The sequence below is a fragment of the Leuciscus leuciscus genome (genome assembly GCF_965113295.1).
Source record: "Leuciscus leuciscus genome assembly, chromosome: 17".
Lineage (NCBI taxonomy): Eukaryota > Metazoa > Chordata > Actinopteri > Cypriniformes > Leuciscidae > Leuciscus > Leuciscus leuciscus.
In genome coordinates, this window is record NC_138741.1 from 13,309,824 (window position 1) to 13,337,437 (window position 27,614).

At 36.3% G+C, this 27,614-nt stretch overlaps 4 protein-coding genes across 6 annotated transcripts in view; 2 read left to right on the top strand and 2 right to left on the bottom strand.

Moving 5' to 3' along the window:
- Nucleotides 1–3,934, top strand: part of evla (Enah/Vasp-like a) — a 37,211-nt gene extending 33,277 nt beyond the window's left edge. For all 3 annotated transcript variants that reach the window (XM_082144211.1, XM_082144210.1, XM_082144212.1), the window contains 8 exons: nt 767–1,011; nt 1,138–1,241; nt 1,331–1,364; nt 1,496–1,538; nt 2,027–2,087; nt 2,600–2,660; nt 2,757–2,814; nt 2,929–3,934. In XM_082144211.1, coding sequence (XP_082000337.1) covers nt 767–1,011; nt 1,138–1,241; nt 1,331–1,364; nt 1,496–1,538; nt 2,027–2,087; nt 2,600–2,660; nt 2,757–2,814; nt 2,929–2,966 — 644 coding nt within the window. In that variant the 3' untranslated portion in view covers nt 2,967–3,934. The remainder of the gene's footprint in view (nt 1–766; nt 1,012–1,137; nt 1,242–1,330; nt 1,365–1,495; nt 1,539–2,026; nt 2,088–2,599; nt 2,661–2,756; nt 2,815–2,928) is intronic.
- Nucleotides 3,935–4,026: 92 nt separating this feature from the next.
- degs2 (delta(4)-desaturase, sphingolipid 2) lies at nt 4,027–10,547 on the bottom strand. The gene is made up of 3 exons (XM_082144227.1): nt 10,398–10,547; nt 5,714–6,456; nt 4,027–4,852 (listed from the first exon to the last, which is right to left on the bottom strand). Exons 1-3 carry the CDS (start codon nt 10,477–10,479, stop codon nt 4,709–4,711), a joined length of 969 nt encoding a protein of 322 aa, XP_082000353.1. The 5' UTR covers nt 10,480–10,547; the 3' UTR covers nt 4,027–4,708.
- Nucleotides 10,548–12,365: 1,818 nt separating this feature from the next.
- yy1a (YY1 transcription factor a) lies at nt 12,366–18,079 on the top strand. The gene is made up of 5 exons (XM_082144225.1): nt 12,366–13,134; nt 14,429–14,591; nt 15,018–15,078; nt 15,271–15,429; nt 15,542–18,079. The coding sequence occupies exons 1-5, from the start codon at nt 12,624–12,626 to the stop codon at nt 15,722–15,724; spliced, it is 1,077 nt and encodes a 358-aa protein (XP_082000351.1). The 5' UTR covers nt 12,366–12,623; the 3' UTR covers nt 15,725–18,079.
- tpp1 (tripeptidyl peptidase I) lies at nt 17,807–26,206 on the bottom strand. The gene is made up of 13 exons (XM_082144214.1): nt 26,097–26,206; nt 25,703–25,771; nt 24,771–24,910; nt 24,542–24,692; nt 24,174–24,295; nt 23,048–23,226; nt 22,724–22,922; nt 21,525–21,713; nt 21,313–21,385; nt 21,101–21,221; nt 20,227–20,385; nt 19,087–19,212; nt 17,807–18,791 (listed from the first exon to the last, which is right to left on the bottom strand). The coding sequence occupies exons 1-13, from the start codon at nt 26,114–26,116 to the stop codon at nt 18,654–18,656; spliced, it is 1,686 nt and encodes a 561-aa protein (XP_082000340.1). The 5' UTR covers nt 26,117–26,206; the 3' UTR covers nt 17,807–18,653.
- Between the last annotated feature and the right edge of the window lie 1,408 nt (nt 26,207–27,614).

Below are 27,614 nucleotides of genomic sequence, written 5' to 3' on the forward strand. Positions count from 1 at the left end.
GTTGAAAACAGTTGTGCTGGTTAGTATTTCTGTGGAAACTGAAATTTCCTTATGACAAATCCAGGATTCTTTGATGAATAGAAAGTTTAAAAGAACTTCATCTATTTCAGAATCAGAATGAGCATTATTCTCATGAATTTGAAATGATTTGAAATAGAAATCTTTTGCAAAATTAAATAATGTCTTTACTGTCACTTTTAATTAATTTAAAGCATCATTGCTGAATAAAGGTCTGAATAGGGTTAGGGTTAGGGAAACCATTCATTTCTTTCACAAAAAAAAAATTCTGACTGACGCCTCACTTTTGAACAGTAGTGTATGTTTAAGACACACATAATTTAGTGAGAAATGTTTTAGCTAAAAATAAAAAAATTGTCATTGTTTTGGAAGTACTGGCCTGAGTAATAAATTGAAAGTACCAGCCCGACTAAAAATAATTCTTACTGCCGAGTCCATATGTTGGTATATTTCCCCAAAAACTGTAAACACTGTGGTGCTATCAAAACATTTGCAGTGTTCGTTGGAGCGTCTGCTGACACAGTGACTAAACTAATGGTGTGAGTTTGGGGCGGGGCTACCTGTTTTTCTGACCAATAACATGAGGGGAACCAGGAACCTGTTTGCAAATGCTAGTGATGCACAATGTAAACACTTCACATTTAAGTCAACACAAATGTTCACCATTGCTATCTATTTTATTACAATGCATATGCAATTAAGCACTCAGTCTAGAATACAACAGTGATTCTTTCCTTTCTTCCAACAGGTCCTCCTGTCCCACCGGGTCATCCCTCCATGGTCTTATCCACTCCTCCTATTCAACCCCCTACCTCAGCACCCATGGCGGGTCCACTGGCCCCTCCGCCCCCTCCTGGGCCTCCCCCACCCGGGCCGCCCCCACCCGTCACAGGACCCCCTCCTAGCCCACCTCCACTGCCGGCTGGTGGAGGTCCTGCTCCGGCAGGCCTGGCTGCAGCTATAGCTGGTGCCAAGCTGCGTAAAGTTCAGCGGGTGCGTGGCACATAACTTTCCCAAACTCTCCCAGACCTCAACATGTTTCACATATTTCTTTTTTTATGCAATAAGTGTGATAAGGGTATCTTGGTGCCTGATTATTCCATGTTTTATCTTCTGTAGCCGGAGGACAACAGTTGCAAGAACGATGCCAATCGCTCCAGTGGGGGCAGTGGAGGAGGTGGAGAGGGTCTCATGCAGGAGATGAATGCTCTTTTAGCACGGAGGTCAGACCACATCCATTTCCTGTCTCTATTTCATAACTAATGACTTGTGGTTATGCAAACTTTGATTGTTAAATATGGTCATTCTATAGGAGGAAGGCCTCCGAGAAACCAGAAGAAAGTCTGGTACACTATGATTTTTGTACACTATTCATTTAAACACACACTGATTGTATAATTCTTAATGTTTGATTATATTATATTATTATTCTGTGATTATTCTTACATGACATCAGTATGATATCTCTTTCTTGCAGGAGGAGTCTAATGGATCGCCTTCCTCCCGTGGACAAAATTCAGGTGTGTTTCTTTTATAAAATAAAATAAATTACTATAATACTATAATTTAGTAATAGCGTTCAAATGTTTGTGGTCAGTACGATTTTTGTTATGTTTTTAAAAGATATCTTATCTTATGTCACCAATGCTGCTTTTTTAAATCAAAGATACAATAAAAACAGTAATATTTAGAAATATTACAATTTAAAATAACATTTCTAATTTAACTCCTTATCCTTAACAACAATTTGAAATGGAAATCTGTTGTAACAGTGTAAAAGTCTATCCTGTCACTTTTGATCAATTTAATTGAGTTTTTGCTGAATAAAAGTATTAATTTCTTTCAAAATCTTACTTGCCCACATTTATTTGTAAAGAGAAAATTGTAAAGACAATTTTTTAACATTTAAAGATATTAATTTAATGAAAAAATGTTTTATGGTAAATTATGAGGCGTATTGAGGTTTGGCGAGCAGAAGAACCATCCATTATTTAAATGTTGTTCTTAGATCCTGTGAAGAAGCCATGGGAACGGGCAAACTCTGCAGACAAGTCTTCAGCTGTGACAAGGTACATTATGTTTTAACAGGTTTATGGCGCAGTAAACATTAAATTTTTCACCATGTTTAGTGAGTTATTTGTCTCCTGACTTGTAATGTTGCTTGTTATTTTACAACATTCGGTTCCTTTTAAAATGTACATTTATGGAGGCATTCAAAAACGGATTGCACCAGAGCAGGGAAATGAATGATTTTGTCAAGCTTAGGGTTTGCATACGCGAGTAAATGCCTCGGTTGTCAATACAAATGGTCATGTTAAGGAAGTAAAGCACAGGGCAACATGAGCTTGCAATGACCTAAATGCAAATGCAGGTTATGCTCGCTTTCTGACAAACGGAAAAACATAGGTTTTATGTTTTGTAAGCACTGCATTGAGTGTTTGCGTAAACACTCTGAAAATGAACCCTTTATAAAAACTGAGATTACATCAGAAAACCATTTTTTTTTAAAGCAAACATGTCTTGCAGGTACATTTTTGATCATTCAAAATGTATTTAAATATTTATGATGAATATTTTACAGGGCAAAACCAATCGGGAGCACCAGTGATGCCGAGTCATTTGACTTTGACAGAATGAAACAGGTTAGTTCAGACTATCATTCAAAATGTATGATTATGGTGCAAAAAATGAGGACGGACTGGTCTGCTAACTATTATAAAATCTGTTGTGTTCTAAAGGAGATTTTGGAGGAGGTTGTGCGGGAATTACAGAAAGTAAAAGAAGAAATCATTGATGGTAGGGTTTGGGGGGGGGGGGGGGCAGTTCATTAAGTGCATGATCATTCAAAACAAATGTGTTCATATCTTTCAGTTTTTCAGAATATTTACATTTTTCCTCTCTTTCTTTTAGCCATTAGAAGGGAACTGCTGAGAATTGGCTCCACATAGTCTTATGAAATGTCAATGACGACGACTGATAACGACTGAAGGTTCGGGGAAGTACAGGAACGCGCACTTGAAAACGTTCTCGCAGCATGTCTGCAATGGTACGGAAAATTCATTTGCAGAAATGTTGTGCAGAAACAAGGAATTACTGAGAAGGACAAGGGAAAGCTGAGGAACAGAAGGAATTGGAGTGAGTGAGTGTGTGTATGGATGAGCAGATGGAAATATAGACCTTCACACTGAATTTTCTATTTCCTCCAGTATGAACGTTGAGACAGTCCACTCTGCAGCTCGCTGCTCTCGCTCTTTCAAGTCTTAAAGTCAACACGTTGGAAATTAATGAAGATATTTTTTGTTTTCTAAGTTTATATTGTTTCATCAGTCATTGTTATTATTGTTAAGAATTGTATTATATTAAATGAGAGAGATACAAAGTTGCACGACAGTTATTGTCAACTTTTTATATTTTATATTACTGCTCTTAATCATTGGGTTTAATAAGTACAAACTGTGCACATTTGTGCTAGTAAACTGTCAGAAAACTACTATAGTTAAAACAGTCTGAGATATTTTGGTTGTTTTTTTTTGGCTAATGCTGGGGCCTCATTTATAAAACGTGTGTACGCACAGATTTGATCTTAGAGTGTGCAACATTTTATAAGCGAAGCCCCAGAAGTTCACTAGAATTTTGTTTTAAATTAACTTGGAGATATGAGGTTAAATATCGACACTCTTTCAATGAGCTCAAGAGATGGACATGGAAAAATATACATGTATATATATATAAACAACAATGTGAGATGAATTATTGAAAGAATTGGGTGAATTATTTGATCGTACAATGTATCCTGGTTTAATTAGGTTGATCCTGATTTTAAAAGTTGATGTTGATATTTCACAAAAATTACAATTAAATTATTCACATGGTGAGAGTGAGAGATTGATGGAATTAAAAGAACTTTAAAAGCTTTTCCCCCTTTTAAAAAGTCTTGTCCTGTGCTTCTATTACAAAAAAATGTCTTGCATTTTCATTGAACGTTCAACAACCACCTTGCAAAATCTGTCAGATTCATATGTAAGAGAAATTTATTGAACAGTGTGCTGAACAAATATATTCCATATATAACATATTTATCACAGTGGTGTTCAGAGTTAAACTGTCACAGTGCAAACGACAGAACTTATGAAACTATATTATTTAAAGACACAAGTTACACAACACAATGATATATTTGGTTTTCAAAAAGGCCTCACTGATGAAAAGTCTGCTTAAACATTTCATCTCAGCACTTCTTTTCCTCAGGTACATCTTAACTGGCATCTCAGTAGTTGGATAGAGTTGAGTGACTATTGGCAATGATACACAAACAACTGCATTCATGTTGTACATGTATACCATAAGAACAATATTAGATCTAAAACAAAGTTTCACATCTTTGGTAGGAATGAATGTATGGAAATATTTTGAGACGGTCAACTGGGCTTTGATACTCCTAATAATTTAACATGGTCCCAGGTGCAGGGAATGTGAAGTTTTAGTTTGGATATTGTTCAGATGGATATACATATATGATGAAATGCTGTGACAGAATGAAGAAGCTTTGCCGGTTCTTGAGTGAAAAGGTTTGTTCCTTTTCAACTAATAGCCTGGCAAGTGCCAATTATCTTTCATTTGCAGATTTGTGTAGAACTTTTTATGAATACATTGTAGTACGTTTGGGTAGATCAGTAGTCTAATACCAAATTTATTCATTTTTGCCAAGTTTGTATTGTCTCTTGATTCTGGCGTAGGGGCCGATGGTGTCATCGAACACAAAGTCCCAGAGCACTCGCATCCAGGAAGTGTGTTGAGGGAGAGAGTCGTAGTACTCCGCTGCAATCCTCTTGACCTGTAAAATGAGAAAGATCCATAAATAAATCATAAATATTACTTACAAAATTTCTGTTTATATTTTGAATGACATGCGTAATGTGAACCAAGAAATATGAATGGAGAATAATGCAGCTAGAGTGTAAAGCGTAGGTGGAGCGCTGGTTTTCTGCATGTAGTTCTATCATACTTAACGGTTTAAACATTAACAGACACAATGTACTTCACAAGCAATCGGTTTACAGACATGCCTTTGGGTTCTTTTTCACTGAAAGTGTGATGTCTGTAAGCTATTAAATTGTCTTATGGACACTGATGAAGCTTGAAAAAGAATTCAGCAAATATTTGTCTGTCTTTCTAGTTCACCAAATGCCACATTCTTCCTCTTAATCAGTAACAGTGATAAAAATCAATACAAAGCATTACATCACCATGACATTTCCACTAGAGCACTACCCTGAAAAGTAAACTTACTTAGAATAATAAATCTGGTCTCCTACTGGTAATGGCAGCTTATTGTCATAAGGGACCACATCTTTGAACTTCTAGATAAAGAATCTCTTGTATGAGTGAGAAAAACCAAGGCAGAAACTGTAAACTGCCATGTTTTCATGTTGTAAGTCAGTATTGGATATTGAAATGTTAATGCTCATTTCCTCTCTTTTTATATATAGATCACCTTTGCCATTACCTAACCTTCATCTTTAAAACACTAAATTAATATTAATTGGGCATTCATGAATTATTGAGTTAATATTCATTTTCTTAGTGTACATAATAATGTTGTGATGCCTTAATTCACTTGTAGTGTGTAAAAGCGACTTTTTTTATTTGAATATTGAGCATCCCTAAAAACAATGGAATACAGCCAAACTCGTACCTCAGGTAATTTGCTGCCAGGAATGCTGGGGAAGTCATGGTGCTCCATATGGTATCCCACATTGAAGGTTATTAAGTTGAGAGGGCCGTAATAAGAGTAGGTTTCATGACCTTTCGTAAACATGTAGTGCTCAGCGATGAAATGTCCAGAGATGGGATGCAGGCCCATGCACAGTATAGAGCCAGAAATTAGATAGACTATAGGCTTGAGTCCCCAAAAATAGTAGATGATAATGTCTACCACAAACTGCACCACCGCATTCAGCATCTCCAACCTGGTCACGGGCTTGGGGTTCACGATCAGCGGACGGAGTGCGTAGAACAAAGGCTGGAGAAAGAGCCAGAGCACCTTCCTGGCTGGGGTGCAGAAGAACCAGCCCTCAAGGTCGGTCGGAATATCCACGTCCAAGCCATCTCCTCCGAGATAACGGTGGTGGTCGATGTGGTACTTCTTGAAGGATGCCGAGTAAGGCAAGCCAATGGGGAGATTGGCGAACATGGCAAACCAGCGGTTCCAGCGAGCCTTTTTAGTGCCAAAGGCCACGTTGTGTGAAATGTCATGGATGGCTAGGGTCAGAGAGTGGTTGATGCAGCCACCGAACGCATACGCCCAAAACAACACCCACTTCCAGGAGAGCTCGTGGACCATGTAACATGCCAGCAGCTGGGTGAGCACCATCCCTGACACGACCCACTTCAGCTGGGGGTCATGACCCATCAAAGACTTGATTTCAGGATACTTTGCTGTAGAGAGAGTACAATGTCAAGAATATGAAATAATTCGTTTGAATAGAAAAAAAAAAACTATTTTTGATCATTATTTTTTATTTATATACATACATACAAGCACGCAAAAAAAAAAAAATATATATATACACATATATATACACGTGTGTGTGTGTGTGTGTGTGTGTGTGTGTGTGTGTGTGTGTGTGTGTGTGTGTGTGTGTGTGTGTGTGTGTGTGTGTGTGTGTGTGTGTGTGTACGTGTACATATATATAAAAAAAATATCACAAACAATAACATTTTCCATTATAGTTCCTATATTGAAGGATATAAACTGTTGCTGGAGCTCATGAAATTTATTTCTTGTTACATGGATTATTATAGATCTTTACTGAAGTCTTATTCATGTTCAAGGATGTGTTGTAGGCTACTTCCATTAAAGAAAGATTGTACTTAAAATTAAGCCTTCACAACGTCATTAAATGCTTGCATCACACTTGAAGCGGGTTATTTTTAACTAAGATGTTATTGAAATAACATCTTAACTCAATTATAACAAACATCTTAAAATTTAAATTAAAAAGTACATGTTATTTATACTTAGCTTTGCAAAAATGATGACGACTTTATTACAGCTGCTAGTGGTAACCTATAAACATGTTAAAGCACTATGTTGCGTAGTCAACCAATAACTAATTCTCCCCACATGGGAGACACTCCCCTAACAGTGTGCTTTTTTAATTAGTGGATTTGTTGGCCCTGCTAATGTTCTGTTTATCATCCACTGCTGCAGGGTCTCTTTAAAGCAGTTCCACAAATATACATGTCAAAGTGACCATTCTCACCAATAACATGTGACCTGCTTGCAAATCTGCCAGAACACTTTTTTTCATGCAATTTGCATAATATCTGATAGCAAACGGTCCATATTGCTAGGTTTTCTACTGGTTTATGCTTGTGAATGGTAACATATTAATCATATATATATATATTTTTTTTTTATCTAGGCTAATACTGCCACAATCAGTGAAAACGGGCCCCTCAGTCATCATCAAAAATGGTTTTGGTTCCATATGATAAATTATCTGTGTATTTGTTTTGCTTTTACATTTTACATATGTCAAACAAATGGTGCACACAAAATAAGCAGCTGTGGCTGGACACATGCGGTTTCATGGATGCACTTTTCCCAACCCTTGTACTCTTAACAAGATCACACCTGTCATGGCTTATTGTCACATAAACACAGAAACAGGTTTAGCTTGTCATATTTAAATTAAGCCTATGTAATACAACCTACATCCAGTGTTTCTGAACATTGGACAAGTTCATCCATGTAATGAGTAGCCAAATGCCATAAAGTGTGTAAATAAAAGTACCACAAACTCAACTGCCAGATGCTTAAAAAAAATCCAAGGTGATGTTTGGGCGTAAAAATTACTATATGGTCTTTTAGCAAAACAAGAATAATTTAAAAAGTGATTTGGATTGCACTGACACCAATCATTTTTAACACCAAGTTTTTCTGTTACTTAAATATATTGTATAAAAAAATTAGGCTTACTGTATACAATATTATAAATAATGATATATATTTTATATGCATTTCCTGTTACTTAAAATATATCAAATATTTATATAAGTATTTATATACTTAGATAAATTATTTATATATAATATTCATATATTTATATAAGTGTAGTATCAGAATCACCATCCCTTCTGTAATAGTCTAAAGATGATAGAAGAATACACTATTAATATTTAAAGAGCTAAAGGTGTAAAACTACCCGCGCGACTTCACAATATCATGTCAATATCAAGACTTGTTTTTGGGGGGATATTGATGGAGAATTGCAGTAAAGGGGAAGTTCTTACAGTTCAATTAGGTCTCTCAAAAGAACAAACTTTTTAATTCCATATTTCTGTGGGGGGGGGAAATGAAAAAAAATAAAAATCACTCTGGCCTATCTTGTCATTTTTGTGGTGAAATCTCCAAGCTGTTCATAAATGTGTTTTAGATGGGAACTGAGCTTGTGACACATCTTCACTGTTATGGTCATAAGACTAGAATGTTGTCACCAAGCAAGACCCATTGATGTTGTGCCAATAATGCCTTGAATCAGTTTACTCAAATTGCCATCCCCTGAAGCCATAGTCTGGTAGATGTGATCCAGAAAAAACACATATGTTTCGCCTGTCTACACCTGTGTGTAGCCTAACCACATTAAACTAAAGATGTGGCAAAGGGCGCTTGATCTTAATTACAAGTAGAATGAGACGAGTTAATATCTTGCATACATAACATACGACACGACGACAGAGTATAAAATAAATGAAAAGAAAAAAAGGAAAATATTCAGTTTACGCTCCCTCTTGACACATATAGGCTATAAGCACGCGCACACCCACGCTCGCTCACTCTTCCGGGGAAGTTATCAGTAAAGGCTATTGGGTTGATATTGAATATACTTTTTTGAATTTTAAATTAGAAGATAAGCATCAGAATTAAAATGTCATCTTAATTGACCTAATTCCTCTACAATCAGTGATTTGAGTTATGCCAATGATATAGGCACTCATGATGAAAGTGTTCATCATTGTACACATTTGAACTATATAGCCGATATCTTTACCAACACAAGATACAACAGGATAAAACAATTAACCCTCTACTGCATAGCGTTGCCCCCAGGCAACGGAAAGTTTTCTTAAGCCCTGTGTTCAGTACATTTTTCTTTAAATGATTGCAACCAATTAGAATGTTTGAAAAAGTATCAAAGAACAGTCCAATAAGGTTTGGGAGTCACTATCAAGCACCATTTGAAGGCGGGACGTCCTTTTCTGACACATGGTCACAGGAGCACATGGTGTGAGATGAAAGCAAGATTATTTGCTTTAGTAATCATATTTAAAATGACATGAACTGTACATAAAAAATATGTGTGTGTGTATGAAGGTGTAGAGAAGCCTTTTGGCAGGTTTTGTGAATTTATTTTTATTTTGCATGTTCACAAATTCAGTTTTTCTTCTTGTTGCCTCAGGGCAACGTTATGCGATAAGGGGTACTTTTCAAGGATGTCTTGGACAATACCTCACAATGGCAAATAATGTGTTACAAGTAGGGAAGATGTAGGGTTCCTGGGTGCACAGGAACACCCAAAGTCACCAAAGTGACACTAATGTGCAGCATCCACAGTCATGTTAGAACAGAAAGGGGCCATCTACAAACTGTTCCCACAAAGTTGGGAGCATGAAATTGTCCAAATTGTCTTGGAATGCTAAAGCATTAGGAGTTCCTTTCACTGGACCTAAGGGGCAAAGCCCAACCCCTGAAAAACAACCCCACACCATAATCCCCCCTCCACCAAACAACCCCACACCATAATCCCCCCTCCACCAAACAACCCCACACCATAATCCCCCCTCTACAAAACTTTACACTTGGCACAATGCAGTCAGGCAAGTACCGTTTTCCTGCCAAACCCAGACTCGTCCATTGGATTGCCAGTCAGAGTTATTTAAGTGTTTTTCCCTTTTTACTTAAATGATTTCTTGACATTTTTTAATAAATTTTTTTATTTTTGTATTGCTCTCTGAGAATTGTATAATGATCATTTTCTCTATGATTCTTTACCATTGTTGCATAACGTTGCCCTCAGGCAACAAAAAAATATTTTGGGGTGGGGGGGTTGGGGGAGGGAAATTTTTCAATAAATCAATAAAATGTTCCCAAATGAGCCAGGAAATGATGTGAAATAATTTTTATCATGTGTCATCAAAATTCATGCAGTAGAGGGTTAACACGCTCCCAAATGGTTAAGTAGATATTAAAACTCAATTCAAGTCAATCGGCAATCAAAAATCAGACTTCTTCTGAAGACTTCTTCAGCATGTTTTAGCGAATTCAGCTGAAGTAGGCTACAGTTATTTATTCCTGTCATTTGATTTACACTTACCTAAAATTTCTTTTCTTCTCCATGTGTGCGGTTGCTCATTATAAACCCATTCAAAGTCCCAGCGTCCAACTGCTTTCCCCATTTTCACACTTGTGTGCCGCTGATGTAATGAGCTCAGGTGATTCCTCGCTTACTAGACTTGTTTCGCACACGCCCTCTTAGATAAGAGGAGTAGAAGGTGTGCCTGAGAGTTTATGCCAACGGTAACTAACTTCAACCGAAACCTTAACGAAGTAACGAGATAAAGTTGGCCAGAGAGCAGCCTAGCCTCGTCCCAATAAGAAAATTAAATTTTGCCACAGATGCAAAACCGTTGTCTGTGAAAATGTTTGGCAATGTGATTTAAAATGTAGGCCTACACGGGACAATATACGTAAAGTACAGTGAAGGTTTTTTTTTCCTTCTTGTTTTTATAATATACTTAAGTAGATGTCAGTGTCAGTGTCACAGTCCTGTATTTCTGGTCTAGACAGGTTTACGTCACCTTACCGCGAGGGGGCGTTATTTTATGTTATTATTCCGTCAAATAAGGAGCATTTAACAACCTCCTGACCAAGGAATCGACTTTTGTCCACTGTAGTAAATGTTATATTTTAGTGAATTTCTCTGACACCCTACATGTCTCAGTCTGGATCTCCTGTAAAGGGCACATTCGGGGGGTTTCAGAGATTCCAAATGTTTAGAGGTTTCAACATGGCAACTCCCTCTCCTTGGTCTTTAAAAATGATTGATATTAATTTAGTGATACAATTTAGCACTCTTATGGAAATATGATCATATTTTGTGATTATCATTTAAATCTGTCAAATTTTCAAATTGTTGGCCAATTATTACTCCAATTATGACACCTCTTTTTTATGACTACCAATTTAACAGAATCAGAATGAGCTTTATTCGCCAAGTGTGAGCAAACACAAAAGGAATGCTGATGTTTTTCAGGAGCTCTGGGTACATACATACGTACATACATGTCCTATGACACGAATAGAAAGAACATTTAAATACGACTAAGAAAGACATTAACAATAATTATAAATAAAATAATAATATTAAATTATAATGGCCATTTTACCTATATATTGCACAAAGTAAAACGGAATATCAATTAATTCCATTATATTTTTCATAACCTAGTTGAGATAATCTTTATACAAAGTTTGGTAAAAAAAAATAAAAAAAATCCTAGAACCCAAAAATTGTTTGGTTAATGAAAAAGAAAAACCATTGTTTTTGCCAATTCATGTAAATTAATCTCTTTTAATTTTTAAACAACTGAGTCTTAAATTCACAAAACTTTCTTGGTTGTCAGGAGGATAACGGACAAATTTAGATAAATGGCAGGCATGTAATGTGATATTTGAGTCATGTAATGTATTATGAGGCCTAATAAGATAAATAAAAAAAAGAACAAAAAAAAAGAAGGGAAAAAAACCCCGAAATACATATGGGCTATACACTTGCATTATGAATAACATTTTACAAAGTATAACTGATTACATAATGTCAGCAAATATAGAAGTAAAACATAAAATAAAAAGGTCCCAGAGTATAAAACAAAAGTAGAAAAAATATCATTTCACTATTAATACCTAATAATAACATTACATGCTCTCTCATCACTTTTTTTTTGCTTTTACATTACACAACAAATACAAAACATTATATTGTTTAAAGTCATCATGCATAAAAAGAAAAGAAAATAGTTTGTATTCCAGAATCCAGACCATTTCGTTGTGTGTATAAAAGGAATAGGCCTATATGGAACTTAGTATATTATAGTATATCACTTCACTTCCATCTTATGGTATTACACTTCCACCTAGTTGTAAATCTATAGTTTCACTTTATGAAAAATCCTCTTTATGTCAATTCAAAATATATTTGCTGTTGAAAGTTTCCGTGTCATTTCTACAGAAATGTTTCCGATGATAAAGTTATTTTATTTTTGATATGCAGTTTATCAACTTTGCTCTTAACGATGCGTCAATGAAGATTTAAAAATGTGCTCGTGGATCATTTACAAATGTTTAGTGTTAGTGGTGAGAATGAGGTCAAACGAAGAAGAAGATCTCGCGAGATTTCGCTTGTCTGATCCTCAGGCAGAGTCCGTGAACGGAGTCAGTCAATGTGGGACGGAGTTTTGGCTGTTTGTTAGTGGAGAAGGAGGGGGAGAGCGGGCCGTTGACTTGACACAGGGCTTGCTTGAAATCAGTTCGGAGAGCAAGAATGGCGTCGGGTGAGACACTGTACATTGAAACCGACGGCTCGGAGATGCCGGCCGAGATCGTCGAGCTGCACGAAATCGAAGTTGAGACCATCGAGACTACAGTGGTCGGCGGAGACGACGACGACGACGACGAGCACCAGCCGATGATCGCTCTGCAGCCTCTAGACGATCCGAACCACGTCAACCATCAGGAGGTAATTTTGGTCCAAACTCGCGAGGAGGTCGTGGGCTGCGATGATTCAGACCTCCACGCAGACGACAGCTTCGAGGATCAGATCCTCATTCCCGTCCCTGTTCCGGTGGCAGAGGAGGAATATATCGAGCAGACTTTAGTGACCGTGTCTGGCAAGAACCCGTCGGGTAGGATGAAGAAAGGGGGAGGCAGTGGGAAAAGAATGGTCAAAAAGAGCTTCCTCAACTCCGCCGAGGCGAGCGGACGCAAATGGGAGCAGAAGCAAGTGCAGATCAAAACACTGGAGGGGGAGTTTTCCGTCACTATGTGGGCATCGGGTAAGTTTTGACATCACATCAAGTGCTTTGTTCTCGCGCAGGCCTCGTGTGGGCCCTCTTCCTGTCGAGCCCGTTATAAAGCTGCCAGACAGTTTAGTGCCAGAATCGATTTTCAGACCGAAAAAGCCACTTTTAAGGATGGCCCCGGTCTAAATGTTTTTGTTTTGATGGGAAGCCATGTTTTAAGTGTGGATGGGCGCCGCCATATTCCTCCAGACCATTATGGCGGCCCCGAAACATGGCGGTTGTGTGAGCGGGGAAAGATGGCGGCGGGAGCGGAGAGAGGCGCTGTGAGTCCGCCGCGCTGCTGCAGGCCGCAATGGCGCAGCTCATTTTGAAGAAGGGGAGGGACCTAGTCACACGATCTGCTGTTTGTCTGCAAAATATCTGTCTCACGGCGCTTCATTCTCTCAATAAACAAATGTTACCGCGTATTTAAATCTTGTAACTGACAAATGCAGATACATTTAGCAGTTTCTTGTACCGTGGAGCGATAATTCTGTTTAGTAAGACGTGATTAGCATTTGTACACATTTAACAGACAGATGCATTTTTGCGCATTGATTTTAAAAGCGATTTAATGTTTAAAATACTGCGTATTTATTATTAGTAGTACATATTAAAATACGTATGGTGGAAAGCAAATTGCGAGAATACATAAGTATTCGTAGCTGTTGCGATTTCGATATCTTCGCTGACGATTGCAATTGTGGTGGTTTAACGACATTTTAAATTCAGAAAATGTGTCATTTGATCTCTTTAAACTTGAAATAGCTAAATCAAATTTATTTTTTAAATACTGAAGAAACTACAGTGTTTAGTACTTGAATATTTAAATAAAGAAAATGAGCATGGAGTGCAGGTTTTAGTCTTGTTTATACGTTCACGAGTGTGCTGTGAACCACCACAGACTGCGCATGCGCTTCACGCGTCTACTCTGTTCATTCGGAACATTCGCATAACGCAATACATCACTAGAGAAAAATACCTAAACCGTGCACTTCATTGCATTTCTATACTTTCTTAAAATGACCATATTTGGATGCGGAATACACGTGACTGAAATTTAAAGTGCCCATAATCGCGTCACCATTTTAATTGCTTATGCATCGGTTCTCGGAGACAATGAAGAGAGAATTTGTTTTACCCTGAAGATGAATCACTTATGACTTGGGTGTTGACTGTCTTCAGTGCATTTAGTTTTTGTTTGATATAACGCTTTGCTCATTATGAATACAGGGTGTGTGATTTGATTAAGTACTTAGCTAAACGTTTAATCTTGTGTTTTGCACAGATGATAAGAAAGATGTCGATCACGAGACCGTGGTGGAGGAGCAGATCATTGGGGAGAACTCTCCTCCTGATTACTCCGAGTATATGACAGGCAAAAAACTGCCACCTGGTGGCATACCTGGAATTGACCTGTCAGACCCCAAACAGCTGGCAGAGTTTGCAAGGTGTGTATTCAGCCAAAAGATTGAAACTTAATATGAAGTTCCTAACATAAGTCCAGGAGGAGCCTTATCATTCAGTCCTGTCAATCATCATTATGAGCAGTACAATAAGTAGCAGTCTTTTATGGCATAACGTTTTACAGTAGGCCCTAAAGCATGAGAGAATTTATTTTGGCAGATTTTAAAACGGATTGGTCCAGAAAATAAATTGGTATGTTATTGTTACACCGATTTGATTTTTATGTAGAATTTTTAAGGAAAAACAAAACAAATAACCGACATCACAAGTTTAACTTCCAAAGCCAATCCATAGTTGTTTTAGAATAAATAAATAATATATATATATTATGGTCACAGCTGCCTTTAGTTTATGTTTTGACTTGTGTCACACAAACAAATGTCTTATCCTTAATATTTTTCACTACACAGAATGAAGCCCAGGAAAATAAAAGAAGACGACTCTCCAAGAACGATAGCATGCCCCCACAAAGTGAGTGCCTGTTTTTAGCATTTATGAGCATTGTTACATTTCGGTAACAGAAGTGCTGATTTAGGATTTTGTGCTTCAACGTCAAGATGGGATCACTGTTTAATATATATTGATGATTTTATTTTTTTACTTTATCATCTTGATTTTATTTTTTAGGAGTTTAGTTGTTTATCATCATTGTCTTTATCATAGGGTTGCACAAAAATGTTTCGGGACAACTCCGCTATGAGAAAGCACTTGCACACCCATGGGCCACGGGTTCATGTCTGCGCTGAATGTGGGAAGGCGTTTGTGGAAAGTTCCAAGCTAAAACGACATCAGTTGGTTCATACTGGTGAAAAACCTTTCCAGGTAAGATTATTTAAAAAAAATTGGATAATGCTGTTCAGAACGGTGTAGAACTGAATGAAATCTGTTAATTCTAACTAATAAATATCCTAATGCTTTATCTTTCCCTCCACAGTGTACTTTTGAGGGATGTGGAAAGCGCTTTTCTTTGGACTTTAACTTGCGCACACACGTGCGGATTCACACTGGAGACAGACCGTATGTTTGCCCGTTTGATGGCTGTAACAAGAAATTTGCTCAGTCTACCAACCTGAAGTCTCACATTTTGACACACGCGAAAGCTAAGAACAATCAGTGAGATCGCTCACTGAGGAAAGTTCCCTAAAGACATTGTCTGACAACAGCTTCCTGCTCCAAAACCCACTTTGTATGTCGTTTCTAGAACCATTCTTTTCTAAGAGAATCTCAGCGCACATTTTGATGGGAAATGAAATGTGAATGAGGACCTGATACCAAACTATCCCGTCAACCTTCTCATGGTATAGACCCGAATGAAATAACTTCCCGGTTATGAGAGTTTCTTCTTTTGAAGATGTGATTGTTTTTGTGGACCCTCATTCACATACAAGATGCTCATTATCCTGAGCCCAAAGAAGCAAATTGTCCATCAGTGTGTCCGTTTCTACCAGTTTGCAAAGACAAGGACTGCTTTTTAGATGTCTTCAAAGTGTGCATATTGTACACTTTTTAGAGCGTAGAGCTGTCATAATATGTGTGTGTGTGTGCGTGTGTGTGTGTGTGTGTTGTCCCTGAGACTTAAAACCTGTGAATGCTTTTCTTTAAGGAGAATGATTTGGCATTCAGCTTCTTTTTTTTCAATGTAAATACAGCTTTTCTTTGTGAGAGGTATCCTGTGCAGGTATCTCATTTTGTATACCTGACATGTATAAATGTTTTGAAATCATGTAGATAATAGAGATGTTGATTAGATTGTGTTTAACCAATTAAAACAGTTTTATTCAGCTTCAGGAAGTACTGCTACATAAACATGCCTTCTTTTGTAACACGATAACAATCTACTCAGTATGTGAAAAGACACTTTTCCATTGAATTCTCTAATTTATTTGATGATATGGAATAAAGCTAAACTCCCGTGTAGTTGTCAAGAGCCTGAAGTTCATCATCATGCTGTTGTATGCTAAATGCTCTCAACTGATTGTTAAAGCTGCACAATCCTTGCTTTTTACAATTGTTTTAATTTGATTTCACAAATGACTGCCTGAATGTGATTGGGTCTTCTTCATGGTAATTGTCAAAAAGTATTATTGCCTCTAGTAGACAACAGTAAAAATCAGCAGTGAACATAATATTTGACAATGTATCTATGTTGTATATACATGTTTTATATTTACGTTTTATTATATATATATATATATAGTGTTTTAACATATAACTAACCGTAAATATATTTAGTTATTCAAATTATATTGTTAAAAAAAATCACAACACTAACATTGCATACTTTGAGCTAATGTTGTTAAAGCATCCCAACTTAGAATATGCACAATATTCAGTTATGACTGTATAAAATTACACATTTATGCTTAAATATTTATATGCAGTAGTGTGCTATTGGCGATGAAGACGACTTATTTTTGCCTAAACAACCTCAAGTATCAATACTTGAGTGCATCACAAACTTGCAGAAACCTAAACATTATTTAACTAAATTAATCTGTGACCAGATTTGATCTCACATACACCCTATAGACTTAAAGGGATAGTTCACCCAAAAATGAAAATTCTGTCCTCATTTACTCACCCTCATGTCGTTCTAAACCCGTAAGACTTGGTTCTTGCGGAAACTCAAACGTGCTTAGTAACACACGAGAATGAACCTCATTGGTTCTCGCCTTCTGTTTACCACAACTGATGTGTACATTGATGAATGTTTATATGTGAATAAAAGCCTAAATTGAATCTGTTCATCATATAAAGCCATCGTGTCTCTTCATAAAATTTGGACTAAACCGCTCAATTCATAAGAATTTTTTTAAATAATCTGAATTCGTTAAAGCATCAAAGTGGTAGTTGCGTAGCTGTTAATGGAGGGACAGAAATCTCTTAAGATTTAATTAAAAATTACGAAGATGAATGGAAGTCTCACAGATTTGGAACGACACGAGGGTGAGCAAATGACAACGTTCATTTTTGGGTGAATTAACCCTTTAAACTTTCCAAAAACAATGAGCACTTTTAACAGAATATACTTTTTTTTTTCATGTATATTTCGTGAGCTCATAAATTGACCTGATGATGTTAACAGAAATCTCAACTCAAAATACCAACTCCAATGCAGTTCAAGCAATTGCAATCTTAAATTGAGTTTTTAAACAGCATCTTAATCTACTTAAAACACTTTAAGCACACAAAGGTAGCATTCATTTCAAAATAAAACCTTTAATTTGTTTTGTTTTTTCAGCAAAGAAACATCATTGTCTTAAAAATATTCATGTACTTTTCAGAGGGAATCCTGGAGGCAATGCTTCTTTCAAAAAAACAAGTTGGACCGGTTGCTCCAACAACATTCAGTGCACAAGATGTGTGGTAGAAAAACACACTCAATCTCTCCAACGACCTAATAGTTCCAGAACAACAAATCTATTCACTATTTAATTCCCTGAGGACCTCATTTACAATAACTGAAATCAACCCATTAAAAAAAAAAAAAGACAAAAACAGGCCATTGGTTTATGCAGCTCTCAAGTATGTTCCATATTTAGGCTGGTTTCATTACATGCTACATTTAAACCTTGAAACATCCTAGTGTTCATGATAAAAAGGATCTGTTTTAATTGCATTTAAAACGAAATGGCATTAATAGAGAGGAAATGTACATTTAAGGAAAATTGCACTTGAAATCCAATCGGTATAAAAATGGAATTCAATCAGTAGATTTAGTTTTATTAAAAACAAAGGCTTGTTGAACATTTGGTTGTGTCCTATATCTGGAATCCACAGATCCTTAACTCATCTGAGACAAATCTTCCCCATCTGAAAGAACTGAATATGACCTGTTGGACAGGGAGAAGCTGGGGTGGTGGCTGGGTTAATCAACCAGGCATAAAAGATTCAGTTTATATTGAAACGACTTTGTTTTGTGAGAATGATTCTTAGATGATTGACAGCTATGAAATCTTGATATGATATTGTCATGTAGATGCTTCAGCAAAAATAATGAAAAACCTAATATCGGTGTGTTTCTCGAAATAAAAAACAGCAGCAGCTCAATCCATGAGAGCTGCAAGAAGAACAGGATAATTGGGTGTTCCCCATCCCGTTACTGGATCCCATGAAGGAGAGGCACAGAAACCTTTCCCTTCAACTTTATCATCCAGACAACTCAGATGACATCCCTCTGTCACCTAAGAGCAGGAGAGAAGACATTAAATCAACAATACGCTGAGGATATGGTTATAAAAGCAGGGGAACTAAAGTTTTAACTGTCACAGTGCCTTTAATAATCATTTCAATTATGAATGTGGGACAAAGCTATACTTTAAAACATCAATTTATTGTCACTGTAAATATGGGCATTGTTGGCATCCTGTGTTCAGTTCTGAGACTCCTACTACAAGAAAGAACTGAGCTGAATACAGGGGGACCGGACTAAGAGAGTGACTATTGTGTCAGCGAAGAAAACAAGTTTATAAAACTTACATCAAAAAGACCTTTGCCTTTCAGCTTGTAAAGGCGAGGGTTGATGAATCCTAAGGAAGGAAGGCCCTTTAGGAAGCGCTGGTCATTTATTAGGGAGAGAATTCCACCCACTACTGGAGTTGATGCCTTGGAAAAACATCCAGATTACTTCTACTACAGTAGAGTGAAATTAAGTTACTTCATATTGCACATTGTCCTTGCATTTTCTGCTGCACACTACTGTTCAAAGGTTTGGGGTCAGTAACTTTGTTTAACGTTATGCTCACCCAGGCTGCATTTAAAGGGATACTCCACTTTAAAATGAAAATTCTGTCATCATATACTCACCCTCATGTTGTTTCAGACCTGTATGAATTTCTTTCTTCTGCTGAACAGAAAGGAAGATATTTAGAAGAATGTCAGTAACCAGACAGTTTCTGGTCTCATTGACTTCCATAGTAGGAAAAAAATATACTATGGAAGTCAATGAGACCAGAAACTGTCTGGTTACTGATATTCTTCTAAATATCTTCCTTTCTGTTCAGCAGAAGAAAGAAATTCATAAAGGATTGAAACAACATGAGGGTGAGTATATGATGACAGAATTTTCATTTTAAAGTGGAGTATCCCTTTAAACAAAAATACAGTAAAACAAAAAAAGATTATTGATCAATTGTAATAATATTTTACAATATTATTTGAAATGCAATTAATTTATGTAATGGCAGAATTTTCAGAAGACATTACTACAGTCTTAAGAGTCACATCCTAACATTGAAAATGTGTGCTGTTTAATATTTTTATGGAAACATGATACATTTGGATTGGATTCTTTGATGAATAGAAAGTTCACAATAACTATTTATTTGAAATAGAAAACATCTGTACATTTATAAATGTCTTTACTGTCACTTTTGATCAATATTTATGATAAAAATATCCTTGCTGAATAAAAGTATACATTTCTTTTCTTTTAAAAAAAAAATCTAGCTGACCCCAAACCTTTGAAAAGGTAGAGTATAGTCCATTGTTTTTTAATCAAAATAAAATCTTAGTATGATACACTGCAGTTTTACTGTTCACTGTATTTAAATGATAAATATGAGCAAACCTGTAATAACATAAGTGCACTTGTAAATGTAAAATGTATTATTTACTAACCGAAGTTCCAGAAACCCATGGTACAGGGACACGGTTGGTGACAACCCAGTAGTTGTCAGACAGTGCTGCTAAGTCTGGGTAGGCTCTTCCAGTGTTGTTGAAATATGTCTGAGGAGGTAGAGGCTGAACACTCTTCAAATACATTCCAACAGCACCAACCTATAGAGAACAAAACACAGTTTGTCAGGAAAATTCAGCACTACCTAGAATACAGAATCACACACAGTGCAAAGGCTTTTGCGAAAAAAGAAGCTAACCATCCCGAGCTAACTAAAGTGTACCAGCTCCATTGTGGATCCAGCCTTGATGATGATTTCAGTCGATGCCGAAATTTACAAAGACTTCAGATGACAAGAGCTTTGGATCAACAAACAAAACTATCAAATACTATCCTTATATTGTAATCATTACGAGCACAAGTTGTAATTGCTGCCCAACACTCACTCACTGTCTCTGCTTAGCTGAATAAATTATGTTTACTTTGTTTACCACATAACATATCTTATAGCTGTATATTACTGCCATATGGGCATTACTTTGACACACTCATATCTAACTGATAACAGAATACTTCCTAAATTGTAACATTGAAACAAGCAGTTACTGTAAAGCTGCTCTGAACCAATATTGTGTCAAGTGATAAACTATTCAAAAGATAACTGCACACCTGTTGGTGACTTAAACATACAACGTAGGGTCATGAGACAACAACTGTGACTCCATGTGACAATAATGATCTCATACAAATGTTTAAAACAGGAAATAGCCCCTATTTCAGGTACTTAAAAAATAGACCACACAGTATATTCTGAGCTTTTCCATTGAGCAACAAGATACGGAACATAGCGAATGATACAGATTTGTGGATCTTTACCTGATAATCTGGCATTGCAAACACGTTACTGAAGCCACCTCCACTGATATAATCTGTGACCTCATAGCTGAGTTTGAAAGGGTTCTTGAAAGAAGTCCCACCCACAGTGGTCACATAGGGACTAGATAGGGAAGAGATTCATGTAACACATCAACTACATTCAATATAAAATATATCGGTACTATTCAGATTATCTAGAGAGCTATGTCTACCTGGATGCAGGGAAACTCGGCCTGAAAGTATTTCTTTCCTTGGTCAAGTGTCTACAGCCCGCTCCACTGTCACCTGAATGAAAACACAGAGATCTAATTTATGAGTGTGGCTTTCTTTGATATCTTATACAAATGAGAAAAAAAAAAAACAGAACTAGCAGATCATGCAACCAACAGTTGATCATATTTCAACTTGACTTTAGTTATCTTACCGGAAGCAAAGAGCATAGATATCCCTCTGAGGCCAGTCTTCATGAACTCATTGTTGATGCGGTTCATATAGGCATCAGAAAGACTGTCCTCATCATCTCCATAGCTGATGGTGTGGACCCAAGGCACCGCAGACATGTTGCTGAGCAGCAGCATCCACTGAAGGAACGGCTCCTGAGTCTCATGACGACCTGTAACAGAGGTCATGATGAAGTGATCTTTACAATGCATGAAGCCAGAAACAGACCACCTAAAATCAGATCAGTTGAGGAGCTACCCAGCAGATATGATCCTTAAAGTCACCATGAAGTCAAAATGTATAATTCTTGTCAATTTATTATAAATGATTTATCCATGTCCATATTTTGTTTTCAATTTAAGTGCCCTCATTATCTTTAATCATAACAACTTCCCCTCCCTCTTGCAGTGACATCTTTTGTGTTTACTGGCACAAAGGCGGGACATCCTGTCACTCACATGAGATCACAGCAAAAGCAAACCACAACCATTCAATCATCCAATTAATTCACGAAGGACAAAATCAGGTCTCACCCAAAAAATGTTCTTGTTTGAGAAGCCGTTTCATTGGATATACGTCACAACAGGGAAGAAAAGCCTATCGCAACTTCCGTTTCATGCTGACAAAACCGCAAACTAAACTAAGGCAAATTATGGTCATGAATCTGAATGATTCTAGGTAAAGTTACACTATGTAACTTTTGGCTCTCTAGCAGTTAATAAACAATACTGCATCTTGAGAAGGGACATTGTAGCCGGAGCTACTTCTCTCACACAGGTACTGGGCTACTCCACAGCAGTTGTCATCTCAAAAGGTCTAAAATAGTCCAAAAATAAACACTTATTATAGGTGTACTGTAGTGATTCGACGAAAACACGGTTTGGAACATGGATTCATGCTCTTTATATAATTATTGAACAAAAAAAAAAGTTACATAGCGTACCTTTAACTTAAACCGAAACCATTAAAAACCAGTTTTGTTACTTGAAATAAAATAAACGTTGATGAAAAAAATATATATACATTTCTCATGTACTAAAGTAACTAAAACGGAAAACTTATAAAATGACAAAAGTTCTGCAACTTTAACTACAATTAAAATTAAAACAGAAAACATAAATTATTTAATAAATGAATAAGAACTAAAATAGGATCTAAATGGTACTGAAATAAGTCACATACCTGGATTTGTGAAGACCCATGTAGAAATGTTTGCTCCACTGCTCATGATGTACTCCACATCCAGACTGGCCTCAATGCCGGCTTTCCCACCGCCCTGAGTGCCCACGACCCGCTCTACAGCTGACATGTGCGTGAATCCTCCCGCAAAAAGACTCATAAACTCAGCCAAGTCAGCGGGGTGGTAGTACTGCTCCAAGAACTAACAAGTTTACAGTCTCAAGTTAGTGGAGATATTTGGCACAACCAAGAAGAACATACCAGAATACTATTCACATGTTGAAATGAACATTTTCAGTGAAATCTCCACACATATGAGAGGTGTACCTGTGCCACTGCCTGACTGTTGTTAGTGGCAGTGCCCACATCTTTTGCAGTAAGGTTGTAACGACTCCTAATGACTGAGGGGGTGACACCCAAGTGATAGCCTAATGCTGACTGTCTTGCTCCTTCCCAGCCTTTACTGATCTCCTTTCCTTTTGGTGGAAAACGGTGAACACCACCCACTAAAAAGACATCAAAATAGGCTTTTTGAGACTGATTACTTTAAAGATCTTCCATTAGGAACATTGATACCAGATGCATGCTTATTAGGATCAAATAATGCATGCATGCATGTCACAAAAAAATACTGAAAAACAGAATGCAGTATTGTTGAATGCAGAATATTATTGTCCTTAACCCCATAAAGCCGGACATATGAAATACTACTGGGTAGGAAAAAAAATCAATGAAATTGCTGAACAAATTATCATAAACAAAATAAAAAAATAAAAAAAAAGTTTACAAAGTTTTGTAGCATAATTCACAAATCAGGCTTTTATGGTCCATATAGTTATAGAGAATATGTTGCTCGCACTTGACGAGGAAAAAACACACCCAGACTTTTTTTTGCCCAAACTGACCCAAAAATTATGTAATTTGGTGCAGTAGCTGATATTTATATAACCAAAACGTAAATTGCCATTCTGATTGCTTGTGATAGAGATCTTTATAACAGTACAGCATACCACTTACAAAAATTGCATATACATATCAGTTGTCACTCTATATCTCCTAATAATGACTTAGTAAGATGATATTTTAAATGCTTAATTTTATGATCAAAGCTCTATAGTTTTTACTGTGGGGGGCAAAACATAGAATGCAATGCAATACAACAATCACTAAGAGATAAAGTAAAGTAAACCTAAGTTGCTTTAGTACTGTAAATGTTCATGTTGAAATATTAATAACAATAAAAAAATCATTATTGATTTTGCATCAAAAAGATGTGTACCACAACCTAAAGGTTGACATCTTTACAATTACACTAAAAGGCCTTTTAAAAACAATCAGAGGGCAGAAGGCATGCAGATAGATTTTTTTTTAATAATGTTCATAATTTAGAGGCTTTAGAAATTCATGTATCAAATATGATTGAAGATGGAGATGAATGGTGTCAGCTGCTCACCAAAGTCTAGATGATGATGCACATCTTCATGAACTGAGTATAGAGATGTTGACCTCAATACAGTGTGTGAATCTCTTCTGTAGCGGTGAAATTTAGAGCCGGGGAGTAATGCCTCAGCCACCCTGACAAGGATAGATAGAAGATGAGAGATCAAAAGTTAATATATGGAAGAACTGGGCCGTGCTTTATATAAAAGCAGAACAACAAACTAGAATTTATTTTTTTCAATTTCTAAAGGAAAAACAAATAATGCTTACCTAAGCAAGCACAACTTTCAGAATTCTTTTTAAAAAGAGGCTATTTTTTGTGGACTTTTATTCAAAAAAAAATTCTATGGATATGGTAAAGTTCACACAAATTGTCCTTACTGTACAGTCATGACACACTGAAGAAAGTCCCGTGTTACAACTGTGTGACAGTTTTTGACCCCATGACTCTGGAGCCAATTCTGCACTACTTTCTCGGTCAGCTGAGATGGCTGTACAAGAGCAGCTACTTCTTCCAAAGTCAGATACTTCCCTAAAATATAAATGAGAAAATGAGAACTGATTTCTTTATTTCATCATTTTTGATTATATAAAATGAGAGGCTCAATACCATATTGTTGTGAATCTGGGTCCGACACTAGTTTCAGTAACTCTTCCATCCGGTTAACATTCTGCTGCTTTAGTGCAAACGTAAGTTCCACTTCCTCCAAAGGTCCAACCCGTTCAACTAGAATCCAGTCATCAGGCACACTAAAACATTGGGAATAACATTAGCTATGTTTCCATCCAAACTTGTGAATTTAACTTGTGTGAAAATTGGAATATCACATAAAATATTTGCAAATAAAGCACCATTTTCATCCCATGTGTTCAAGAAAGAGAACAAAATCATCACTTCCTGGGAAATTGGTGTAAAAATATCTGTAATAAAAATGGAAGTTGCTGATATCGGGGAAGCCACTATGGCTTTTTTTACCCCCACATCCTAAGTGACGGTCTCAGAACTCGTCGAACTAAATGCAAAAAACTCATGTTATCTTGCGTTCGGATGCTGGTTTTTGGGAACACAATCATGTGAGATGCTTCTGCAAGGGAATTAAACCAAATCATTCAGATTTCAGGCATTTCAGAATGACCAAACCAACATTTGAGATGAAATTGGTCAGCTGGTTAGTCCAGTAATCCAATCACATCCACTGTTGAGGCAAGGTAACATGAGGTTTTTTTTGTTGCACATTGAGGTATTTAAACTGTAAGTGTGTTTCCATCGTAATTTATTCACATATAAAGTCTAATCAGAGAAAAACTTTCATCCGACTCAACTGAGCGCATACGTTTTAAAGCGCATTTTTAGAATTTGTGCATCTTTGCGTCTCCATCTACCTTTTTGAATGATATCCCCAAATGCACATAAAAATAAGTGGATGCAACATTGCTATTGTTAAAGGCCTGTTTAGTGTAAAGCGATATGTGGAAATTGCATTTATGCCGGTCACTTAAAGTCACAAAAAGTGACCAATATAATTCATAGTTTGGACTTACGAAACATCTTGATCAGCCTCAAGCAGCTCCCCACTGACCAGCCAAAAGCTCAGGACAAAAACAGCAATCCTGTAAAAAAAAAAAAAATAGAACACTGTCACTTTAAGAACCCAGTCTGATGCACATTCAATTATTTTATGATAAACGCACAAGAGCAAGAGGTTAATTTTACTGACTTTTCTCTTTTTAACTTTAATAGTCAACTTAAGCAATTAACATTAGACAGCAAACCAACAGTACACAAGGGAACACGTTTACTGTGTGTCCTCCTGACCATCTGACCTCGTGAGGTTAACCATAGATAGTATGTGAGACTTACAAACAGTCTTTGCAAATGAGATCAATAAACTATGACTACGGTAAGATAACGTTTGATAAACAACAAAGGACTCACCGCATTGTTTTCGCGTTCATGCACCTTGATTTCTGATTCTGAAAAACACCACAACACCAAATGTCTGTGACTGAATGTACTAATCATGTGATAGTCACGTGACCATCAGCTGATGTTTTATTTTGATTGAGGAAGTTCATAGTAAATGTGCTGTAAGTGTCTGCAAATGAAAACTTGTAAGAAATGCAGAGAAAGTCTTAGTTTTCGTAACGATCTTATACTACAGGTAACAGTGTATATAGGTTATTTTTATTCGCACATTTTTAAAGGCATTTTTATAAAGTTATACTTAGACGTCATCTGTACAAAAATTACCACGGTAAACCAGCCAAATTATTTTCGGCCAAATTACCATAGATGTCACGTATTATTTGCCTTATTTTACTGTAAGTTCAGACCCTGACGTTCGTGTTGGTTACTTGTCCTTAAAAAAAAAAAAAAAAAAAAAAAAAAGCCTGAATATAAAAACTGAATATTTGTATTTTATGAGTAACACTCATAAAACATTTATAAGTAAAATGTATTTTATGAGTAATACCATGTTTGTTTGTTTGTAATATATGTGTGTGTGTGTGTGTGTGTGTGTGTGTGTGTGTGTGTGTATATATATATATATATATATATATATATATAGATAGATAGATATATATAGATATATATATATATATATATATATATATATATATATATATATATATATAGATAGATAGATAGATAGATATATATAGATAGATATATAGATATATTGCCCATTAATAGATGTTAATTTCTGACACTGCAAAACACATAATTGAGATATAAAATACTTTATTGTGAGTTGATGGAAGTTTATTTAGTTTTGAGGGGATAATGATCCTCTCTACTCAGTGTGTGTCATGGGAAAAAGGCAATAATCTTTAATAAAAAAAATATATCAACTTTAAAATATATAGCCTAATCATGAGGACATTTAGTTACATGTTTTGAGCTTTACAATTGCACTCTTTACTCATTGTAGCATGTCCATTCCTTCTTATATAAATACACATTTACACAGAAAACAATTGTCAGCTAGTTAAATGAAATACTGTAAATGACAAAAGATCTGTAACTGGTGTCCAGTCCCTGTGAACTATTTCAGAGCAATTAATCAAAAGTCAAGAAATGTTTGAGTGGAAAAAAACTGTATTGTATTGTACATGAAATATTTCCATTGTTTTGAGGGGTAAGAATAAGTTTTTTTGTCACTAAGATACTTTCTAGTCCAGCTGTTTCTGATAGCATTACTTACTAATGGAATGGCATCTGTTTATCTGATGGATCTTACTGAGCAGTCATTGTAAATTAGATTTCAAAGATTGCAGAATGAAGACAACACAGCTCACCATGATCTTAATAAATGTTCATTTGGCTGCTAGAATGTGTTTAGTTTGCTGTCTCTACTGATCATTAGTTATTAGTATGGCAGACATGGATGAGGTCAGAAAGGAAGCATGGATTATTGTACTTCCTGGCAACAAAAAAAAAATCCAGAGTTTA